Source organism: Callospermophilus lateralis, chromosome 11 (assembly GCF_048772815.1).
Source record: "Callospermophilus lateralis isolate mCalLat2 chromosome 11, mCalLat2.hap1, whole genome shotgun sequence".
In the NCBI taxonomy this organism is placed as follows: Eukaryota; Metazoa; Chordata; class Mammalia; order Rodentia; family Sciuridae; genus Callospermophilus; species Callospermophilus lateralis.
The window spans coordinates 68,270,572-68,296,550 of NC_135315.1; the positions used below are offsets into that span (position 1 = coordinate 68,270,572).

The 25,979-nt window shown below is 31.9% G+C and overlaps 1 protein-coding gene across 1 annotated transcript in view; it reads right to left on the minus strand.

Moving 5' to 3' along the window:
• The window catches only part of LOC143410583 (A-kinase anchor protein 9-like), a 61,059-nt gene that overhangs the window by 26,281 nt on the left and 8,799 nt on the right, over positions 1-25,979 (minus strand). Inside the window, 10 exon segments of the mRNA XM_077110640.1 lie at positions 1,111-1,808; positions 1,811-2,497; positions 2,500-2,827; positions 2,829-3,437; positions 7,860-8,057; positions 8,829-8,984; positions 9,921-10,094; positions 10,462-10,515; positions 14,046-14,090; positions 14,614-14,859. Of these exon segments, the coding sequence (XP_076966755.1) occupies positions 1,111-1,808; positions 1,811-2,497; positions 2,500-2,827; positions 2,829-3,437; positions 7,860-8,057; positions 8,829-8,984; positions 9,921-10,094; positions 10,462-10,515; positions 14,046-14,090; positions 14,614-14,859 (3,195 nt within the window).

Genomic DNA, 25,979 nt, shown 5'->3' on the forward strand with positions numbered 1-25,979 from the left:
TACAACTGCTCTAATTTCCATAATGCAGCCTCTTCCCTCTCATTCGAATCTCAGTTCAAGTGTTAATTCCTCCAAGCTCCAGACCACCACCCACCTCCACCCATCATTCTCAATTTCTTTTGTGAGCTTCCCTGTTTTATTTTATCACAATACCATGTTTTATTTCTTCATAGACTGTTAACAATATTTCTGTCTTATTTTCACATTTATTACCTGTCTTTCCTCACTGAAATGTATACTCCTTAACTTCTTCTCTCTTTCAACACTAAACTCTTATATCTGCAAAAGATATTTATTACCTAAGTTTTAGAAGCACATAAGTTTATTTAGCAGGCTACAGTTGTGGCTCAGTGGTAGAGAGCTTGACTAGCATGTGTGAAGCACTGGGTTAAATTCTCAGCACCATATTATAAATTAATAAAATAAAGGTAAAATGTCCATCTACAGCTAAAAGATGTTTTTAATTATAAAAAGTTTATTTAGCATTATCATACTGAAGATACACATCAGACTTTTCTGTTATTTCTAATATGAATAGCTGACATAAAAAGGAAATAACCTATTATTTTATGTGTTTTATTTCTTTAGCTGTACAGAGAATTAATACTATTTTTTTTCCTCCTCAGGTATAAGACTCAAAAAACTCTAGGGCTTAAGTGTTTTTCTTGCAAAAAGGAAAAAGAATTTATAACTATTAAACAACTGCATAAGGTTCTAAAACACTCAAGAGTTTGTTTACAATTGTGGAACCTTGAAAAAGACCAGTATGAAATAAAAACTCTAAAAGTCTTTGAAATTGCAACAAAATACTAAGTTATAAAATCAATAACTTTTGTAAAGTTGAGATTCTAAACAATATTATTTAAATTATTGTCTTTACAAAGAAAATATTGCTTTATTTTCTGAGCAGAATATATAATAGATTAGCTAAAAGAAAAGCAGTTTAAGAAAAAAATAGGAAAATTAAATGATAAATGATAGATCCAAATGAGAATTACATGATTCACTTTCATTTTCTTTTATAAATTTGTTTTAAGAAGGTGAAAACTCTTTTTAGCATGAAATATACATTTTCACTGTGCTATACCATATGTAAATAAGTAAATATACCTGTTCTGATTTAAGTACATAAAGTTCTGTCCCAGGTGAGGACTCATTTGTTACTGATGGTGAAAATAACTGTTCTTGCTTGCTTTCTCTTCTAATAGCCACATTTTCAAAAGAAATTTTCTCTTCCACTACTGTTTTTGATTCTTCTCCAAAATCTTCACCTACATTAGATAATGATCCTTGAGAATCCTTGTTTATAATAGTTACTAATCCATCTTGTAAAGAACTTAAATGAACATCACACATGTTTATATTTTCTGCTCTATGATGGTTAATTAGGAGTTCTAGCTCTTGAAACCTCAATAGAATTTTCTCTTTTTCTTGCTTTAAAGATTTGACTTCTTCACTGAGAAAATTAACCTCACCATGTTTCTGTTTTAATTGTTCAGAGAGATCAGACAGTTTCTCTGACAATTCTAGCTTTTCTCGCTTGGTTACCTCAAGTTTTTCCATAAGTTCTGTTGTATCTTTCTCAACAACTTCACAGATTTCTAATGTCTCTGCAAGAAAAGCTTTGTCAGTATCAAACATGGCACTTTTCACTTTGATTGTAGCTGGATTTATTCTTTGTAAATGAAGCTCTCCATTAAGTGCTTTAAGTTTACTTTTATACTCTAATTCTTGTTTGTTTTTACTGTCTTCTAAATCATCTTTTACCTTGAGAAGGCAAGTATACTCCTCCTGTAACTCTTGATAGTAGCTTCAAAATTTTTTTCATCAAATGAAAATGTACTTCTTTGCTTTTCAATTTCTTCATTTAGCTGAATACACTGTTGCTTGAGGGCCTCATTCTCTTTTGTAAGCATTTCCATTTCTTTTTGCCAGCTGCAATCTTTGGATATGGACTTGCTGGAGTCAATGAAAATCAATTTTTCTTCTTGTTCAGCAGGAACATAAATTTTCAACATGTCCTCAAAAGCTTTTTTCTCATTTTTAAGAATGTTATTTTCTGCTTCAAGTTGTGAAAATTTTTCTTTAAGGTCATCCTCTTTTTCCTTTATTTGTTTCTCCAATAATTCAATTTTAAGTTGTAATTCCTGAACTTCTTGTTCAAGCATACCTTTTTCTTTTTTTTCTTGTCTTAATATTTCAATTTCCTTTTGGAGTTCATGCATCTGAAGGGTCATTTCTTCTGATTTTGAATCCAAGATGGACTTCTGTAAATCTTTTAGTTTTGAAATTTCCAAAACTAACTGATTCTGCTTAGTTATCAAATTATCTTTTTCAAATTGCATTGTTTCCATCTTTTGACTCATTTCATTTTGTAAGCCATCTATCTTCTGTTTATAGTGAATGCCTAAGCTATCTTTAAGTTTTTCAATATTTATATGATGTTCAACTTCTAAATCATCTTTTAGTTTCGAAAGTTCTTCTTCATGACCAAATGAAGCTGTGTTCTCAGCCTCTCTAATTCAGCTTCTTGTGATTCAGCCATTCTGTCTAATGCAGCATTTTTTCCTTTTTCCAACATTTCAAGTTTTATCTTGTAATCTGTAACTTCTGCTTCATGTTTTAACTCTAGTTCTTTCCTAGATTCAGATGCCAGAACAATCTCAGCTTTTAAAGCTTCCACTGTACTAAGGGACTTATGTGCTTCATTCAGTTGACTTTCTTGTTCAGTTATTATCATTCTAGCTCTCTGAATTTGGTCCCTTAAAAAGTTCAATTCTTCAAAAAGGTCATCAAGTTGTCTCTGCAGAGTAGATTTTTTCTCCTGAAATTATTCCTAGTTCTTCTTGGAGTTTTTCCTTTTGCGCATTAGCATCTTGTAATTTCATATTCAGTTCATTTATTGCCACGTTCATTAACTTTATTTGATCTTCATTAATTGTAATATTTAAATGTGATTTTAAAACACTCTCAATTTCTTCCTTATGTTGTGCTTTAAGTTCCTCTATCTGTGACATGTATTGCTTTATTAACTCTTGTTTCATCTGTACTATCTGCTGCCCATACATTTCATCCATCTCTGCTCGGAGTTGTTCTAATCTTTTCTGCATTTCTTGTTCCACCATTTTCTGTACCACATCAGATTCAAACTGGCTATCTGTGTGATGATGTCTTTTCTGAAGGTCTTCAACTGTACCCATTAATTGTTTTATTTCTTCAGAACATCGTCTTTCTTTTTGCTTAGAATTACCCAGCTCTAATTTCATACTTGCAATTTGTTCTTGTAATTCTCTCATTAATTTTTCAGTGGCTGTGACTTGATCCTTTAGCTCAAGATTCTTTTTTTCTTCTTCTATTATTCTTATATTTAATGCCTGGATGATCGCCTCCTTTTCTTGTAATTCTTTTTTATTTGACTTTTCTACTTCATCTTGTTCCTTTAGAAAGAAAAGAAAATGAAAATATAAGAATGACATTTTTAGCTTCTGGCAACTTCTTATGGGTGTCTCCTTTTTATAAAATTCTATAAAAAACAACTGTTGGGCCTGCTGCCCCCTCCCCCCCCCCCCGTTTTTCCCAGTACAAGAAGACCTAGGACTTATTTACCTGACAGTACATATGAGCAAACAATATAACAGTTTTACCCTTCTTGGGAAGAAATTTATCTTACATTGTGCTGTGATTAAATATTTAAATTTAAAAATGCAATCTAATTTGCCTAGCATGTGTGAGGCCTTGGGTTTTATCTCTAGCACCACCAAAAAAGCAAAACAAAACAAAATCCAGTCTGATTAAAATATCTATATAAACTATTACATTTTCATTTTTCTTATTAACTGGTCAATATTCTAAATATAAGTATTTCTGATGGCTAGTTATAGTACTACATACTATCTAGACACTCTCAGAAGACACAAAAATATAAAAACCGGTCCTCCCCTGGATTCTCATAAGAAACAAAAAATAAATAAATACCGGTCCTCCCCTGGATTCTAGTGATTTGAAGGTATTTCATGGACAAGTGCTATAAAATGAGAACAACAACAAGAACTAAAGTGGATTCCTTTAAGTCTTCCTTAACTTCATTCCTGGGGTTTTAAGTGAATCAGAAATTTAGGGATATGCAATGCTTAAGTGACTGAACATCAAGTGACACCTAAGACCACTACTGTATATTTACAGCATACCAACTTGGGCTTAGACCCGCAGTTCAAACAGAAAGATAAAAGACCATCAGATAATTTTCCCCAGTTCCTATCTTTGGAACTGGAGATTAGGCTAAGACAAGACATATTAACGCATATTCATTAAACAGTTAAGAGCTATAGTCCCAAAGCCAAGGAAATAAGTGAAATCCATATAACTGATGAAAATATAGGTAAGGAAGTAAAGTTATGTTAAGGAGACACGAGTCCTTGCCAAACAAGGACTTCTAGGCTCCTTGAATGAATGTACTAAGAAAATGTAGGCATTGATCAATTGAGTATAGGTCTTGGAAGAAGACCAACACACCATCAACCTTTGAGAAGTCTGATCCCTCTCGAAAAACCATACTGAATGCAGAAAACAATGTTGGGAGTTACAGCAAGGAGCATTTAAGAAGTTTAGTCTACAGACATGAACATTACTACTCTGAGATGGATGTAACAGGTTATCTGAACCTCATGCCACTGAACATCTGATTCCTCCAACACCCTTTCATCTAATACTTAATAAACAACTTTTTAAATTATTACCTGGCTTTTAAAATTCATCTGTCCATAGAAAGAATATAAAATCCAATGAGCTTAAAATCTGAAGTTTGTGATAATTATTTCTCATTGTAAATTCACGGTCTTATATTTAGACTTAAACATTAACCTCTTGAACTAATTAACCTCTGATATAGCTCAAGAAAAAAAATATGACTTCTGAGCCTAACAAATAAAGGCCAAATTTTGCACTACATAAACCAGGGTTATCTTGTGCAGCCTCTTGAGTGAGACTATGAGCTGTTGTCTTAGTGTCACATATTCCTTTTCCAATTACATCATATGTTATTATCAAGTGCTGAGCCTTCTTAATTTCTACACTAGAATGCAACATTAGTAAATTAGTGTAATCTATTAATCCTGGTATTTCTATCTGTACAATAAAGATAAATTTCCTCTATCTCCCAGAATGTGTTTGAGGTTAAAATAAAATAATTAAGGTAATTTATTTTTACTGAGCTTTATACAAATATATTCATATACTAGAAAGAAATTTATAAATCATTTGGAACCTATGTAAAATGTAAAATCAGGACTGAGGCTGGGTCTCAGAGGTAGAGTGTTTACCTCACACACATGAGGCACTGGGTTCAATTCTCAGCACCACATAAAAATAAATGAATACATAAAGATATCTTGTCCATCTACAACTAAAAAATTTTTTAAAAAAGTAAAATCAGTTCATGATGGTCAATTTTAGATAAACTGTTAAATAATAACTAGTTTTGAAAAATGTTAACATTGATATAAAAATCTGTTATAATTTTATTTTCTGATTTTTTATAAGATGAAAGGAACACTCCTCATAAAAGAAAATAACTTAATTCAATACTGTCCAACACCTAATATGATAACCATAATTCTCCATTCAACTATTAAACACCACAAATTCACAGTTTTCTTTGTTTAGCTTTTTTCAAATTACATGGTTTTAAATCACTTGTTCTATGTTACAAAACTGAGAGCCCTTTAGTCAAGGAAACCTCTATTTTTAGAACTACACCTGAAAGAGTGGGGAATAATATACTTCCTGTTTGTGACTACTATAACACAGGAGGTTTGGAGGATTAGGATACTGAGCCTTTGACTATCAATATAGTTACTTCAGCTGCTCTGACAGAACTACTTCTCAAAGCGATTAAATTTTTTGAAAACTGAGAAATTAAAATATAATAAGAAGAACAATAAAAGTATTATTGCTAACATTCAAATAAACAGTTTATTTTCATTACTAAAATGAATTACATAAATTTTAGATTATCTGAAATTATACTGCCTAGTGACAATAAGAAATAATAAAATCCTAGATCCGGGCACTTTCAACTTAGGCCTCGATTGTCTTTCTACTCTTACCCTCCAGAAAGACACTTCCAAAGCCTATTGCTTTCTAAGTAAATTACTTTTTGCTCCCTATACATTTTCAACATTTCAGCCTGGGTCTTTATGCCCACTCCACACCCCGCAAAGAATATCCTGCCTATCTCTATTTGTCATGAATTCATAAACAATTCTCTTGATTACCAAATAGGTATTGAATAGCTGTTCCATATATTATGTTCCATATATTATACCAATTTATGGGTAAACAAAATATAAATAACACATTATTCCAATTTATAGATCTATCTCAAATATTACCTCCCTGCTGATGTCTACCCTGAATCTTTTCCTCATAAATCAGACCTCGTCAAAACATTCATAACACTTGTTACCTGCACTTACTTTTTATTTTGTGGTAACTTGTGTACATGCCACACCTCTCCATGGGTTCAGTGAAGAAAGGGGACATCTTAAGGTCCGTCATATATCTTTTGCAAGGGTTACTACAGAATATGTATTCTGTAAACACTTGCATAATCTTTAAATTACCTTAGTTGAAAAGCATGCCCTTCTCATAATTTTAATTTGTACATTTTCTATTTTTCAAAGAGGAGTCTCTGGAGTCAGATAACTGAGCTTTGAAATCTGGCTCTATCAATACATCACTTCTGCACCTGGATTATTTCCTTCATCTTGCACTGTCTTGGTACCATCAATTGTAAATGATAAAGTTACCTTTATCTCATGGGGTTGTAGTGATGATTCAATGCATTAATATGTGTAAGAGGCTTTGAATACTGCCTGTTATAGAGTAAGTACTTAATAAGTGCTAGTTAATGCTTTTGTTATCCAAACAATATTCTTGTCTTGGTAATCTCTCAACTTCCTGTAGAATCTGCTAAGTTTATAAAATATGCTGTATTATATGTATTCTCCATCTTCATTATTCCCAGATTCTGTATTTGCCTACTTGCTCAAATTTATTTGAAACCCACAAATCCATACCAATGGTGCTTTCATAGTCATTTGTAGACACACACAGAGTGATGGCAAGAAATTTGAGTTACTGTAAAATGATGTTCAGCTACATTCAAACACAGTGATCACACTGCCTTGTTTCAGCGCTCACAGAGCAAAAAAGAGGACAGAGATGGCAAGGATCAGAGTGCAGTGTAGTGCAAGGAGCTCAGAATTTCAACTCTGGCACCTGTTAATGGGGCAGCTTCAGGATAATCACATCTAAACTTTAACTTCTCAAAAAAAAAACAAACAAAAAATGGAATCTGCTAGCATGAATTGCTTTTAAGATTAAAGATTACAATCCATGTGATACATTTCCTACCAGGAGCACTTATTGACTAAATAATTCCCCCAAACTGGAATATAACTCAAGTGAATAAAAAGAATCAACCACATTTTTTTCTAATTTAAATTTACAAAATTTCTTTTTCAGAATTTTATAATCATGGCTAAAATAAGAAGAAATACATTTAGTTGGAGGAAAAAGGATAAAGATGCTAGTTATAAAAATAGATTCTCCTGAGACTTTAGTTTAGCATAGGCAGATCACTTTTAAGGAGCAGAGTAATGAGTAGTATCATTTTTAAAACTATTACTATGAAATTCTCAATGTTTTTGAAATATATTATTTTATATACTCAAAGAGTTTGTCTCAATTATGAAATTTTGGGTGCATATGCATAAAAAAAGATAAACACCTTCATTAAAAACTTTAAAGTTAATTACAAAGCTGCTACAAGTAGGTTGACTTCCTTAAGATACACATACCATTTCATATACTTTAATTTTCTCCTGTAAGAAATTAATTTGCATTTTGAAGTCTTCTTTCTTTTTTTGATAATCTTCTAATAGATGGTCTTGTTCTTCAACCTGCTGTTGATGAGTGAGAATCTGTTGTTTGACTTGCAGTAAATGTGCAGCTGTGTTACTGTGAGTGCTGTTTCATAGAGTTTCACTAGCCTGTAACTTGAAAATAGAAAGAAAATATTTAAAAATATTAAATTTTGAAGTGACACTTTATTGTACCCTCAGCCCACAGGGGTTCTCTGGAAACTATGCTCACTTCATAGGCTTACGATCTCAGCCAACATGTTTCCATGCTGTCAACATGCTGATAGGTCATGTGCACTTTGGGTAATGAGCCAAAGAATTTACCTTTCACATTATAAAGCTGAGAAAATAGGAGAAATAAGACAGGCAGACAGGCAGAGAAAAATGTGGACTGAAAGTTCTTCCTGGATTCTTGATGACTTTTCAAACTCTAGTTCCAATTTCTCTCAGAGTTCTGATTCTATTTCTGCCATTAAGTTCTATAAACAAGCCTGTATTCTTACCTTAAATTCCTCCCTTTTGTTTAATGCAATTAGATTATAGTTCCAACTAAAGATAAATGGAATGTATCCAGTTGTCAGTCTAGTTATAATTGAGAACCTAATTAACATAAAACCATACCAGGGTTAAAAAAAGTAGGGTGTAACTGCAGGTTAAATTTCTGCAAAAATACACATGATAAGACTTTGTAGAATTTTTAAATAGAGACAGGGAAGAAGTACAAAGAAAACAATAGCAAGAAACTACCCAAGAAGTATAAATTAAATTCTTGATTAACATAACACTTATTCACTAGTTTTTCCAGTACGAATAAACAAATGGCTTTATAACAGATTTGTTCTAGAAAGTGAAAAAATTTAAAAATTTGTTATAAAAATAGAGTAAGTCTTGTTCTACTTGTAATACTTGTTGGAATTGAATCTGCAATTTTTGACTTTGCTCCGTCAACTCTAAAAATTCTCTCACCGTTTTGTCCCTTTCCCTTCTTGAATGTTGTAAATTGGCGGTGAGCTGTGTGATAATACTATCTCTTTGTTTAACAGCTGCTTCAAATTCTTGTAACTAAAGGAAATCAGTGAAAATAATTACATTCTAGGCTTATATTTTACATAAAATTGATTATCATTGTTACAAGCAACTTTTTAAAAAATATGAGATTCAAAACACATTAGTGGAATTCTTACAATTTGTATGCTATCTCCCACATTTGAAAGCTATGAGCTTTAAGAAATTTGTTTTACTTCAAAATCAATCTGAAAGAAATTAATGTGCACATGCAAAAAAATTTCACTTGTTCTGGCTTTTCTATATCTCTAATTCTAGAAGCGAATGCCTTTATATTGGGGAGCTCCCCCAATCTGTTACCAGGCAACAGCATCAACTTGTTTTTGGAGAGGATGAAACTGAAATCTATTCTGTCATCCTCATTAATATTCCATTTTCATCTTGATTCATAACTGATTACTTAATACAAGAGATGTCACTCTAACTGCAGATAATATTTACAGGGACATGCTGACATTCTTAATGGGTTTAAGTCATCATTTTTAAAAAAATATGATTTATACAACAATTTTCTTTCAGGCTCATAAGAAAAACATCTGTCCTGAAATCACCAAAGTTATTTTACTCTATCTTATTAAGTTAAATAAACAAAGTAACATACATGTTACCCCAAATAGTTGAATTCTAGGTGTAAAATGGGATTCTTAATACTATGTGCAAGAACCCCATTTTTCTCGTGAATGAGATAATCTTAAGTTAACACCTGTAATTCTCATTAAATAAATAAACTATCATTAAAATTTCCTGGAGGGCTGGGGATGTGGCTCAAGTGGTAGTGCACTCGCCTAGCATGCGTGAGGCACTGGGTTCGATTCTCAGCACCACATAAATGTAAAATAAAGATATTGTGTCCACCTAAAAAAAAATTTTTTAAAAAATTTCCTGTTTTTGTTTTTGTGAGTAGCAAACAAAGGCCACAGAAGGTAAATGTACCTGATGCAATCCTTCATTCCCATAGGTGGTCCTCATTTCTTCCAGTTCTCTGTTCAGTTCTTCGGGCTCATGTTCAGGTTTCCCAACTAATTCATTTTCTATCAACTCTAGGTGAGTCTCACTATAGTGTGCGCCTTGTTCAGAATAAGAATCAACGACACCAAATTCTTCTTCCTAAATCAATCCAATATTTTTAATAATTCAGTACTAGCAACATTCCTGAGAGAGGAATTCGAATATTGAATTCCATAGCAAAATCCACTTTAAAACATCACTCTTCACTTTGAAGTTCACTTCTATGGGAATCTGGTTTGCTATTAATGTGATATTACCCCTAAACAGCATATCTGCAAATTTTGTTCCAATTCCATGTTATAATGAAAATGAGGTAACTTTGTTTTGTTAAGCAGTAAAGAAGATGTAGTAACTTTTAGAAATCACATACAGAAAGAATTACATACAGGAGAAAGCTTGGTTAGTAAGTCAAATGATTTTAAATAATAAAAAATATTAGTATCATGAGTAGTTTTATATACTGTACCATTAATAAATTGGTAGGCTTTCCTGTTTTCACCACATTACAGCAATCATTTACCTGTATAAAAACAATTTCCTGATATATTATGATAGACCAAATTTTATTTACCTAACAATAATATTTTTACTAACTGTGTATCTTTTACATCTAGGGAAAATGCCTTAATAGCAAAACAAATATGGTAATTATATTTAACTGAAGTATCTAAGAGACATATCAAATGTCAATCATTCCTCAAACATCTAAGTTCTTACAATGCAAAAGACACTTTCATTTAAGTTAACTGAAGTTCTAAGTGCAGTTCCTATTTAGTCTCCAGAAAGATAACTAAAAGCTTCAAGTTACTAGATCTTCTTTTAAAAAATGCTTCCTTAAAATTAGCTAAATATATTTTTTAAATTAAGCCTTATTTATTTTCAAATAAAACCATTTACTGGTATAAATTTTATTAAAGGCTAGTAAGCAAGCCAAGGGAAATAAAGAGGTAAAGAACACTCCCCTAAAAACTTTCCTCTGGGGATAGTACTACTGCTAGTCATGCCTATCCAGACAGATGTGGGAGCTTTCTTTAACATATTACCACTTGTCTGTAGAACAGATATTTTGTAGTAAGAGAAAGGAGGATGATAGAATATGTATATAGGGTTTAAGGAGTGGGAAATTAATTTCTTATCAATTAATCATTTAATTGCCTTTTTACTACTAAGAGTACAAAAACCAACTTCATTCCTGCCCACATTCCTGCCCATATCATAAGCCTTCACAATTCTATGTTAATAGAACCCAGGAGAATGAAATTGTTAACATTGAAATATGTAGGACAGACTAGTCAGAATGTCTAGAGTTAGGATTAAGTCTGTATGAGCCATGACACATTAAAAAGTAAAAATTCTAGGACTGAAGATGTAGCCCAGTTGTAGAGCATCTGTCTAGCATGTGCAAGGCCCAATACCCACAACTGCCAAATAAAAGGAGCAGAGGGTCCTAACTAAGAGACTTTTAAAAAATCAGTTTGATTGCTCTACTTTTATTCTAAAAATAATCTCTGATAAATAAAGCTAAAGGGAAGGCAAAAAACAACTTTTGTTAACACATTATTGTAATTGGTGAAAAAACACAAGAATGTAGAATACTACTTCTAGATATAAAGTCACTTGTGATAATTTTCAAATTATAATACTTCTAAATTTCAATTAGTTTTTCATGACTCAGAAATGCCACATTCTGATTTTAGTACACACTAAAATTTCTATTTTGAAGTAACAGTGTAATAAAATGAATATTTGTAAATATCATCAAATATCATGTCAAATATCATGTTATCAGTATTACATAAATTATTTATCCAGTATAATAGTTATATCTAATACCTCTATAGCAAATATTCAGTTAGTTCCCCTCTAATTCAGTTTAAACATATTTATAATGCCCCACAATGAGTTGGTTAGGATCTATCTCCAAGTACTTTCTGGCCATCATGTTGCCCATTGTTAGTTCTCCTCTAATTCAGTTTAAACATATTTATAATGCCCCACAAAGAGTTGGTTAGGATCTATCTCCAAGTACTTTCTGGCCATCATGTTGCCCATTGTAGAGTTGTCTTGAAGTGCCTGGACTGTTATGATCTGCTCTGAGTTCGCTGTTTAGCCCTGAGTGCTAGTCACAATGCAGCAGGTTGAAGACAGCCTACTGGAGGATTGTTACAACCTTCATAACTAAGATTCTCAACTTCTTATCTAAGATTTTTTTCATAAGTTTGCAGAAGAGTTCTCAAACTTCACCTCACTCTCCTCCATTTCATTCTTCTCATCCTCATCTTTAGTTAGTTGCAGGCCTTCCCACCAAATTCCCCAAGCTACAGCATACAATACTCATCAATATACAAACTGAAAGCCCTGTTTCTCCACTCCACAAAAGCAGAGTTGCTATCTGATTTTGCTCTCATCAGTGATGAGACCTGAGTCTCCTTCAGGCAACAGACATTTTTGACAGAAAAGTGATCTCACCTCCAGACTGGGAGGTATGATAGTCAAGCAGCTCAGAAAGGCATCAGTAGTTATTGGGAGTCCTCAGAGCTTCTAGGTTTTAGAGAGTTTAAGAGAATGCCTCTGACATTTTTTTCCCTGTAGTTTTCTTTATTTTGTGCCAGCTCAGAAAAAAGCTCAAGGCAAATTTTAACAATGTGTTTGTGAATGACTTTCAAGATTTTTCTCTACTGGAGCATTTTCTTGGGAGATGTTCAGAGGCAGGTCCTCAGAGAACCACACCATGGATAAAGTTGAGATAATTCTGGTTTGCAAGTACAAGGCTAGCCTGAGCAACTTAGCAAGTAAGTTTCAAATAAAAACAGCTGGGAATGTAGCTCAGTGGTAGAGCGCCCCTGGGTTCAATCCCCAGTAACAAACACACACCCACACTCAAACAACAAAAACAAAAACTAATATGTTAATTTAAGAACATAGTTTTTCCAGCTGGGATTGTGGCTCAGCGGTAGAGTGCTTGCCTAGCATGGGCAGGACCTGGGTTCGATTCTCAGCACCACATTAAAAAATAATAATAAAATAAAGGCATCGTGTTGTGTCCATCTACAAAAAAGATTCATATTCATTCTCTCTCTCTCTCTCTCTCTCTCTCTTAAAAAAAGGACATAGTTTTTCTATTAGAAGCCTACAATAAATTCAGACTTATGAAATATACTAAGTTGCTTAAAAATTCAGAGTAAAGAATAATTTTCCACGTACTCTAAACTTGGGAGCAAAGAAATGACAATCATATCTAAAAAGAATAAGATAACAAAGTGATACTTATTGCAAACATATAAAGAAGGTAGGTATTTCTTAAGAGACCAATGCCTATTGTATAGTTTATCACCTAAAGTAAAAATCATCATTGTCAGGCATGGTGATGCACACCGTTAATCCCATCTTCTCAGGAAGCTGAGACAGGAGGATCACAAGTTCAAAGATAGCCTGGGCAACTTAGTGAGAATCTATCTTAAAATAAAACTGAAAAAGGGCTGGGAATGTAGCTTGGTGACAAAGTGCTTTCCTAGCATGTACAAGGCCCTGAGTTCAATGCCCAGTAACACACATGCACACGCACAACACTACAGCAACATTAATTCCAATAAACATTTATAAATATAAATGTGTGTATATATATGTATATATATATATATATATACATATATATATACACACACTAGTATTCAAACATTTGTAAAAAGCATTACTATAAAAATCATACTAATTATAAAATTTTTACTGAGCTAAATGGCTATCTTAAAATGGTCATGGATCCTAGAAATGCAGACTCACGTTCCTAAAAAACAAAATAGGGCTGCTATATAATTAAGGATTAAGCAATTCAAACAGTTAAGACTTTAGCTAACCACTGGATAAAGATACAGCAGTAAAATATAATTTTCAGTTTTTCAATCCATTTATATTATATTATGTTACCTTAAATTATATTAAATATATACAGAAGCATATAAATTTATAAGAAATAAAGTACAAAAAATCAATAATTTCAAAAAAATATCAATTTTATCTATGGCATTTTTAATTGGGATATGTTAGTCTTACCTCCAAAGTGTAATCATCTGCTGTGGTTGAAATCTCACTTTCCGGCTACAACAAAAGTAAAACATGATAACAATTATGACATTTTTCCCCTGCTAAATATCATACTTTACCAAAAAAACAAAAAATCCTGCTTTACTAAGATGTTGCTGTTAGTAACAATGATAGAAAATTCACAAAAATACTATTAAAAAACTAGTAAAAATTATCCAAATCTTTAAAAATTTCATTTCATTATGAATTATAATGACATAATAATGCATATAAAATTTATCACAAGGCATTGTTATAAATACAAAAGTACCAAGAACTTTTACCTATATAGTAGATGTCATCTGTAAGCCAAAAGCATCAAAGACACCATTCCTCTAATTCATGTAACTCTTTTAAATAAAAGTAAATCCTTAACATGCCATCAGAAAAGTTCAAGTTCTTCAAAAGAATCATCAGTTCTTGATGCTAAAAAGTCAATGACTTTGTCAAGCTTCCCTCAGGTGGATGTTAATGACTTTTCACTGCCACTACTTTCTAGTTAGAGGTAGAATGTTTTAAAATCTGGATGAATACTTACATCAACAAAAAAGACCTGCTCATGCTTAAGCATTTCTTCATTGTTTAGAGTTCTCATTATTGTGGATTCAGGCATCACGGCTGAACCAACACCCTGAGAACTATTTGTGAACATCTCCTCACTCTTTGATTGATCAATATTCAAGCCATGAACATCATTTTTACTGCTTGAGGTTTTCTTCTTTTTTGGCTTCTTATGAGGGTTTTGTCCATCCAATCGAGCTCTTCTTTGTCGAAACTGGGCAAGCTACAGGAAAAAAGTATCATTAATATCAATGATAATTTTTCTTTGGGATCAATTTCTTTAAAAGATCAAACTATCACCAAATGAAAATGATGATAATAATATAGATGACTTCACAGTTTCAGAATAACTATTGGATTGAATATTCGGGTTGTAAAGGTTGTAAAACTAGATACTTGTAAATGAACTAATTAAATATTGAGGGGTAAGAAATGAACATGTCAAGTCTAAAGAAGAGGAAATCAGCTGAGTTAGGGAAAAAACTATTCTATAACTAAAATAGGGGAATAGAGGGACTCTCATTCACAGTATAATCTCTGGATTTAAGATTATATGAAAATACACACAAAAACAAGGAGCTCCAAACACACTTGTTCTGGTCTACTACTTTATACAAAAGATATTGTCTATAATTATCTTTTATACAAAAAAGATAATTAGCCTATTAGCTATACAAATGCTCACTGCAACCATATTTATAGTGGGAAAAACCTTACAAGAAACTTAAAATTTTAAACAGCAGTGTTTTCTACCCTTTATCATTTGTCTGTCATCATCAGAATTTGTACCAAATCCTAGTCATTGATACGTTATCATTTACTTAACATATTTTAAACAGTGTATTTTCTTTAAATTTATTTTAAAAGGAGATGTAATCTCTGGCATAAATTGAAAGTTAATATCACTTGTTATTTCTTTTAAGAGATAAGTTGAAAATAAAAGAAATGATAAATCTTTTATTGAAATTTTAGTAAGAGGTTGCTGAAGGCTATGAAAAAAATGAACAAAATAAAAGACTGTTAAAGAGAGACAAGCATCAAACAGATTTTCGTTATCATAAGCAGAAAGAAAACTGAAAAAGATAAAAACTTTCTTACTATACTATCCAAAGTTTTTTAAGACCTAAAATATTTTCTTACCACCTAAAATCAGAAGTACACATTATATACCAAGTAACACTAGAACTAATTATGGTGAACTTATATTAAAAATGCCAATGCAAGCAATTGCTATTAAAGACTTTGTGATCTAATAGCAGGTATAAAGTAGTAATGTAGCATATCTATTTCTTTTCATGAAAGGAAAATTACACTTCATTTTTTAAAAGATAAGGCAAGTCTCAGGCTCATAGCTTTCAATGATTATATCCAGTATGAATTTAAACATTATTATATTCATAGGCATAGGTAAATTCTGGAAAACTACAACCTTAACAACTTTTGCTTACATTTGGAGTTCAGATTACAGGTATTTTTCCTATTGCTCACTTACATTTTATTTATTTATTCTTAAGAATTTTTTTGATGGACACAATACCTTTATTTTATTTATTTTTATGTAGTACTGAGGATCAAACCCACAGCCTTGCATGTGCTAGGAAAAGGATATATTGCTGAGCTATTACTGTATTTTTTTAAATACAGTAAGTTTTCTGATTTTTATATAAAGCAACTACTGACAAAGACTTAAATTTAATTTGAGCTCCTGAACACTCTTAAAAGGAGAAAAAAGAAGACCTCATGTAAGTTCCTTTCTGCCTTAAAAAGAGGAAATATGTGCCTAGAATTACCATAACTCTTAACCAGACCAATTACAAAGACAGCAAATAAATTTCTTATTATCTAAAGTATTAAAGCAATCTTGCTAATGTTACTATCAAAATATGTGGCAAATACATTATTTATAAATAACATTTTATACTTAAATTACCTGCTGTAGATGAAGAAAAGCATATAAACAAGTTCTATTCCCTTAATAAAGACATTTAATTCATAAGTCAGAAATAGCTCATGATTATACTTACAGAGTATAAAAATATATGACATTTAACATTTTTCCCAGTTATTTAGTAACTACCCAGTGTGTCGAGGAACAGGTGCAAGACCAGTTGCCTCTATTTTCACATTATTAAGCTGCTGGAATGTACTTGAACTACTTGGAGCATAGCAGATCATTCTTAAAAATAAACTAACTAGAATATTGGCAAATACTTTATCTATAAATAGAATCAGAAATCCAGGAGCATTATTTAAAAACATCCCTTAGAGAGAATGCAATGCCAAAAAATAAATACTAATAATAACATTTATAATATTTATACTGAATTTCAGAAACTTCTTGAAATATCACGTTTCTGCATCAGAATATATTTAGTCAGCAAAATTTATCAAGGCAAAGATAAAGATTTTGCTTAAAATTCCAAGTGTTAGATTATATCAATAATTTATATCTAATATTTATTCAAATATCAAATATATAACAAAGAAAGAATGACTTAGATCTGGGGATGTGGCTCAGTGGTAGAGTGCTTGCCTAGCAAGCACAGAGGGCCCAGGTTCAACCATCAGCACAAAATGAAAGATAGATAAATAAAGAATGGAAAGTTTGATTTAAACAACAACAACAACAACAACAAAATAACAAAAAAAAAAACCTCCAAAATACTAATATCTGTTACTAAATGCAAAAAGAAGCACACAGATATGGAATAAAAAGTAGAAATAGTTCCATTATAGTATTTAGAATGAATCACTTCTACAAACATAATTAAAGATACTGTTCTAGGCCTATACTACTCATTATGTGAGTCATATTATTTTTTCAGAAAAATTAACCAGAAGGTAAACCCCATGAGGGCAAGGACTTTTTTCCTCCCTACTTCTATATATTAAAAGCCTAGAGCAATATTAAATAAATATATGTTGAATTTTTTATCTATTTTTTAAAAAGATGTTAGAGTCTGTAAACAAGTCTGGATGGGTGCCTGACATTTTGCCAGAGGGAGCGGTTTGTGAAATAATACCAGTGAGCCATTAAGTGTGGAGATTCCTGATTGGTTGACTGCCGTATCTAGTTTATGTTTATTAGATAAGCTGTGTGGAATGTATAAATACCGCTCCTGTCCTACAATAAACTGCTCCCATTCCTGCTGTATCAACGTACACAAGTTGTTTGTCATCCCCCAGCTAGTTTGCTGTAGCCGGACTGCGGCAAAAAGAAAGAGAGAGAGAGAGAAAGAGAGAGAGAGAGAGAATTTTAATATTTATTTTTAGTTATCAGCAGACACAACATCTTTGTTTGTATGTGGTGTTGAGGATTGAACCCGGGCCGCGTGCATGCCAGGCGAGTGTGCTACCACTTGAGCCACATCCCCAGCCCCTATGTTGAATTTTTTAAAAGGATAATTTATCTTTTATTGAAAAGTCACCACACTAAGCAAGATCATATAAAAGGCATACCTAATTCTACTTTATTAAAATGTTCCATGGTTTCAAAATTAAAATGAACAATTTTCAAATTACTTGAATCACTCTTAAGAAGTGAAAGATAAAAGAATGAGACTAAGTGAATTTCTTTGTTCCTTAAAAAAAGGAAATATATGATTGGAATTACTGTAACTATTAAATAGACCAACTACAAAAAATAGCTAATAAATGAATAAGAACATAAAAACAATCCTTCTCACTATAACCTCCCTCCTCCACCAAGAAAACCAAAACAGAACAAAAATTTTCTCATAAAAAATAATATCCATAATAGCTTTCTGGTAAGACTACTGTTTTATAAAAATGTGAAAGGGATAAGATTGTATCATGTATTCAATTATTTATAGCTATTTAGTTTTATTTTAAATTTGAAAAATGGCAAGCTAGCAGATAAGCAAAAAAATCTGAATCAATTAGATAACCATCTGATACTGAAATGATGCACTTTAAATTACTGAGAAAACATTTATTCTAAAACATGCTGAAAATTCAGACTACAGCCATCTGTGTTTGTCATTTGGAAGCCAATTATAAAAGTGTTAACATATGTAGTCACAGAAATAGTTGCAAGATGTACTGGAAAGATATTATGTTCACATATTTATCTTTCAAAAGTAGACCAGATCACAAGTAAATGTCTTATCTTGACCAGAACATGAATAAACAACTGAATATAAATATATTGAGTTCCTTAAATTCAATATTTATAATTTTATAAATGATCATTCTCAATAAAACAATACATTTTCAAAATGTTACATATAAAAACATGCCAAGGTTTTATAATGTTCCTTCAAAAATAAATGACTAATTGAAGTCTGTTTAGGTTTTTGTGTGTACATTGACTATTTACTACATGCCAGGCACTGTGCTAGACATCAGTGAAATACATGGCCCCAAAAGTAGAACTTCACAGTATAATGCCAAACTCTATTATTAAATGGAGTGAGAAATAAGGGTTACAGCAATTTCTTAAGCCTGGCAATCGTTCATATATACATACATGGACAGCAAGAAGAGAGAGAAGAGGTGTATTGTGTTATAGGAAACTGTATTGTCCTGATTTTCTTTAAAAAGGACTTCCGAAAGAGATGTGTTGTAGTTTTATGCCTGGAAAGCATAAAAATTAGATTTATGTCCGGTTGTAAGTATATAGTTCAGTTATTTAACAAATACTTATTGACTGCCTATCATGAGCTATGACAGGGCATGTAGTGATAAATAACACATATGAACTCTCATGAATTGCAATCCAGTAAGAAAGATAATATTAAACAAAAAAGAAATATGTACATTCAAGTTATAAAAAGTGCTTTGAAGAGAAAGTATATGCATTAAAGACAGCATACAATGGAAATTCAAGTTGTGGGACTGTGGAGAGAGGTCAGAAAATATCTTACTGAGACAAAAATGTAGAAGCTGATATATAAAAATCAATTTGTTAGGGGCTGGGGTTGTAGTTCAGCGGTAGAGCGCTCGCCTAGCACATGCGAGGCCCTCAGCACCCATAAAAGTAAATAAACAAAATAAATGTATTGTGTAGAAATAAAAAAAAATATTTTAAAAAATCAATGTTACCTGATCAATATTATAATCAGTGGTAAAACAAAACAGAACTAGAGTATCTGACTCCAAATCCAACCTTTCATTATACTAATTTGCTTTCTATGTATTTTTACGTCCTTTTTCATTGTATTTCACAATCCTAGAACATTAATTTTAAAGCATGAACAAATGAAATTGCCAAACTGACAAGTGTTTTTTGATGAGAGGAAAAACAAACGTGAAAATGCACATACCTCAAAGAGAATGTTACAAAAATATGTAATCTGGTAATCTCTATAGTATTTAAAAATAACTATAAAAAGTGATTTTTATGTTTTTCCTGTAGAAAATGGAAGAAATCCCAAATAATTCTAATTATGATGATTATTTGTTCTTTGCAGGGCTGTCATTAAGCCTTTTTAATATTTCTTTATGGATGATAAACAAGAAGCTATATAAACTATCACAGAAAAACTTTGGTGGCCTAACCATGGAAACAAAAAGATTATAATGAATAACCTAAAAACCAGCTGAAGAAGGGCAAATGAGAGCAAAGATAAAAGCAACATTTTAGGATGCTCTGAATCATATTTTCCAAAATAACAAAAAGGTACAAACCAGGCCTAGGAGAATGCCTGTAGTCCCAGCTATTTGAGAGGATGAGGCAGAAGGACCTCTTGAATGTAAGAGTTTGTGGTCAGCCTCAGAATTAGCAAGACACACCCCCACGTTCAAAAAAACAAAACAAAAAAAACCTGTAAGAAAAAATAGTGCTAAATAAAACTAAGGAAATCAAGAATGGAAAAGACCATAAGACTTTAAATCATTGAGCAACCAAACCTATTTATAGCCTATAATCTCATTCAATTCGATCACCTTCATGTTTAAAAAGAAAACAGATTATTTAGCTTAAGGAATCATCTTAATTTTGTGTACTTCATGGCCTGGGTATACAGACAACCCAAATATTTCTTGAATTTCAAAACAATATAGACTACATATAATATAGTGCTGAGCTGTCATATAGTACTAGCTATGTGACAGTGGACAAGCCACTTTACATCAGGAGAATTCAGTTTCTTCAACTGTATAATGAAGAGATGCATTAGAAGGATCATTTAAAATTTCCTCCAGGTCTTGAGGTTTTTTGAGAAAATTTTTCAATTATTTCCTTTCCTTTCTCCTTTCTTTACCTGCAATTCTAAGGAAACCAGCATTTTACTTATGAAAATTTGTAAACTGTTGCTTGAAAATACAAGTCAACAAAAAGTATATAGCTATTACTAAATAATCCCAACTGAAAAATGGTATAAGATACAGAGAAAGTGGAATGATTCAGTGTTCAGAACGAATAACATCTAAGTACATAAAATTACCAAAACATTATTTTATTCTCATGTTATTAAGTATCATTCAGAACAAATTACTAGAAAGTTCCATAAAGGAGGGGATTTTTAATAAAAATCAATCATTATACACTCCAGGTCTAGAACAGTGACTGCATATAAGCTCTGAATGATTGCTAAATTTTTAAAAACTGATTTTTTGTGAAAGAGGCACCTCTAGGCATTAATTATAGGCATTATTTCTCAGAACTTCAGAACTCCTACATAGTTTCTTTAACCAAAAACAAACAAACAAACAAACAAAAAACCCTAAGATGATATATTCAGGTCCATGGCTACACATGGCTATAATTACTTAATGCAATGTAATGTTATGCAGCTGTCAAAAAATATTTTCAAAAAATTCTAATGTGGGAAAATGTTCTCAGTATAAAGCTGGGTAAAATAAGAGCACAAAACTGCATAAAATGAATCAAGTGGAGTTTTTAAATATATTTCTGCATATAAACAAACTATTAAAAATTAAAACAAATTATTAAAAATAATTACTTGTAGATTATGAGACTACAGGTAATTTTTTTCTTCTTTGAAAGATCTTTACTGCCTTCTACCCCTACATAACTTTAAGGAATATTCACTGATAATATTATCATGGCTCCATATGTTACTATAACTATTTTTTAAGGTGCCTATGTTTTCCATTTACATCTGTTTATTTTATACATATAGATGCATGTAAGTATATATACATGCACAGAGAGATCTCTGTATCTAATATGCACATATAAACATATACAACAAAAAACTTAGGTCATGAAACAATCTTTTTAGTTTCTTCCATGAATCAATACAATGATATTAGCACTAGAATACCAAGACAGAGTGAGAAACAAAATGATAAATGCTAAAGCAGTGGCTACAGTTTCATATTGGAGTCTCATTTCATTTTACTATCACATTGGTTCCTATGTTTATGATGAAAACCAAGAGTGTTTTCTTTTTAGCCTGAAGTCAACTGAATCCTGTACTCCTGGCTCTAGAGCAATCCAAATCAATGTGAGAGTTTCATTTCAGATGCTTGATAGAAAATGTCTAGCAAGACTATCATTTACAATTGCTGCTTGGGATAGTGTACTCAGTCTTTGTATGCTTATGTCTCAGGCTGTCTTCTCCTGCCACTGCCATTCCACCACCAATAATAACTATTTTCTTAAATAATAATAAAACTATATACCTACTAAAAATCACATCCAAAAGAATAATAAAATAACCTGCATGACAGTGAAATGAAGCAGAGGTAGGTGGTATCAGATACCACCTACTGTCACTGTCATGCAGGTTATTTTATTATTTATTAATTTTTAAGTCTAGGTTATAAGTGATTCCTTCTGGTAAGCATATAGTTTTGGCAGGAAATATCAACTCAAAAATACAAGAACTGGGCTGGGGTTGGCTCAGTGGTAGAGCACTTGCCTTGCACATGTGAGGCACTGGGTTTAATCCTCAGCACACCACAGGAAATAAATAAAGATATTATGTTCATCTACAACTAAAAAAAAAATAGAAAAAAAAATAAAGGAACTGCTACCTCTGTTCAGTTCAGTGATCCATGTTAATGGTCAATAGGTATCCAGTGTTCATCAATAGTTCCCAGGGATGTCTGTTTGATGATTTATATAATGAAACCATGTAGATAATATTAACAAATACAAGTTTTGCTTTTTTCTTTTTTTTTATTTTTTAGTTGTAGATAAACACAATTCCCATTTTATTAAGTTATTTTTATAAACCCAGTGCCTCATACCTGCTAGCCAATTGCTGTACTAATGAGCTACAACCCCAGCCTCACCAGGTTGCTTTTGATTTTACTCCCTCTTTCTACCTCATTTTCAAAGACACTCTCTAGTACTCAAGGACTAAGGGAACACAGGATTCATGATTTCTATCCAACTCTAAACCCTTGGCACTTGCAGACAAAATCTAACACAGTAGAAGTATTTGTAACAGTAACAAAACTGGAAATGACCTAAATGCTCACTGATGAGAATGGACACTGAGATAAATTTCTATAAGGGAATACTATCGCAGGAGTGAAAATGCTCTAATGATATTGAACAAACGGAAAATCACTGAAGACTTCACATAATGACACCACTAAGTTCAAAAACAGAAAACTAAGTATAGTTTATGTACACATATGTGGCATAAAAAGCAAGGTGATGATAAATTCAGAACTATAGTTAGCTCAGGTGCTAGGGGTGGAATTAGATAAAGATTTTAATGCATTGGTACATGAATGTTTTTGATCTAAGTGATAGGTGTAGAGGTCTTTTTTTCACTTGTTTTAATATTATATATATATATATATATATATATATATATATATATATATATATATATATATATATATATATTTACCATACATTCTTCTGTAGATGAAATACTGAAGTACTTTTAAAGAAGTATGTAGAACTTCCTTCTGAGGGAAATGGCCAGTACTTACAACTTCTACCATCCATGACATCTGTTTTCACGCTCTTTTGATAAGAGGAGTGAATCAATTAGATTCTTCTCTTGAAAGTAGGGAACAAGGAAGTAGCAGAGCTGTCCAGAAAGGTTATAGAGAAGAGATATCTTGTATGAAGAATTCTAAAATTAGTGCATAATTTGATCCTCATGTAATTAGAGCCACACGACTAAAATGACCTCGAAATTACAGTACACATGATCATCCTACAAGATAAATTGCAGCCCAAGACACTTTTCTCTATATCCAATACAGCCAGTTTTCCTTCTGGCATTAAATAATCCTTACAGAAGCACACCAAGTAAAGTACCTGGCTTATAAGAAATCATAATATATAATCACTCAAGTATTGCAAAATCATGCAAAGTGGCTCTATCAATGGGTTTTAAACTTTTCTGCTCTTTGAAAATCTTTTTAAAATAGTGAGACTTTCTGATTTTGGCATGGGGTGTGTTCTAAACAGTAAAAAGAACTTTTAAAAAGCTTACCAGGAGCTTCAAGTGTACAGCAAAATTTGGGAACCACCGGATAGTGGTTTATTTTATGAGATTTGCTTCCACTGTTTATATATTGGGTTTTTTTTTTTGCCTTTTAAAAAAATTTTAAAAAATGTATTTAATGGGAAACCATTCCACTATATAGCATAGGTTTGAAAATTCATCCTATAATTTTTGTTCATACACAAACTGATGTGTTAATAAATGAAGTTAATATACAAAAATATGGAAATGAGATAAGAAATGGTGGCAAGAATGGCATCAATTTCCCATGGCTTTTCAGATTCTCTGAGGCCCTACTACACTTCTCCGTCCTTCCTCTGAAATCTCTGCATTTTTACAACAACCCTCTCTTACCTCATCTTAACTAATCTTAGTTTTTGTTTTGAAACAAAGAAGTCCTACCAGAATTAGACTGTTTATATTCAGCAATCTTAATCAAATCAATACTTCATTTAAAAGAAATGATAGTTTTATTGCTTCATTTGTACAACAGTAACACATACCTACCACCTGGTGGCAGCATACCTACCTAAAAATAATAAATTATTTGGAAAGAACCCTTTCAGAGGTTAAGATATATCACACTTAAAAAAAAAAGTTTTCTGCTATATTTAGGTTAAAATTCATACTACTTATAAGTGATACATACAGCCCCTCATTATCTGATCCCAGCATATTTCTCTACTCTAGTTTTCTGCTATATAGCTTTAATCTTCTAAATTCCAACATGACAATGATTTTAAGAATGGCTAATAATTCTTTAAGACTTTTTACAGCCTGACAAAATTCTAACGTATTTTATACTAAAAGGCTAAATCTTCACATCAACCCCAGTACCAACATTTACAGATGAGTTACTGAGTTACAGAGAGGTTAAGTATAACTTTATAAAGACATATAGCCACTAAATGACAAAGTCACACTTGATCCCAAACAATCTGGGTTAGCCACTATAGGTTATACTTTTCTCCACAAAATTTTTGAAAAATTCCACTCAGATGTGTCTCATAAGGAACTTCTAATACAAAGTATCCCAAACTGATTTCCCAATCTTGCCTGAAGTCAACAACTGAAACTGTTGTTTTTCTCTTAGTGATAACACCAACCTTCTATCCATGTTCTCTCCTTTACCAACCAATCACATTCTGATTTTATCCTCTCTATATTTCTTGATTATCCCCACGCTTTCACTCCTATTTCACTGTCTCAATTGTAGTTCAACAGCCTCTAAATAGTTTTACCGTCAAGTCTATCCTCGATACAGCTGCAAAATGGATCAATCTGAAACTAAATCTTTTTTAAGTATCAGTTAAAAATAATTTTTAAATGCAAAAATTTAAATGAATGAATGTATATGTAACCATATTACTCATTGTCTTAAAACCCATCAACATATCCCACAACCTTCAGGATAAAAATCTCCTTAACATGAAATTCAAGACCCTCAGGATAGAGCCCAGACCTACCTTCTTTAGCTTCATCTCTTGCCCTATCTTGCTTATACCTTTATACTCCAATAATACCAAGCTCTTGTACAACTTCCCCCAAGGAAGTCAAACTGTTCCACACCTCAGTGCTTTACTCTTCCTGTCTCATTTTCCTGAAGTTTCTACCCACACCTCTCTCCTTTTTCACCAAGTTTTTCTCAAAACTTCAAGGCTTCATTCAGAGTTTATCCATGCAAGAAGCCTTCTCTAACTGCCAAATGGAATCAGATATTCCTCCCTTGTGTTTTTTATAGAGCCAGAATAATATTACACTCCTAAATTTATAAATATCTGTTTTTGTTTCTGCCTACTACTAACTAAATGAAGCTTGTATTTAGCAGATTCCATGTCTTTCACATTCTACAGTCTAGCACAAGATATAACAAGCAATAAGTGCACAAATGTATTTATCAAATGAGTAAATAAATGATTATCTGCACTTCACTTACTGT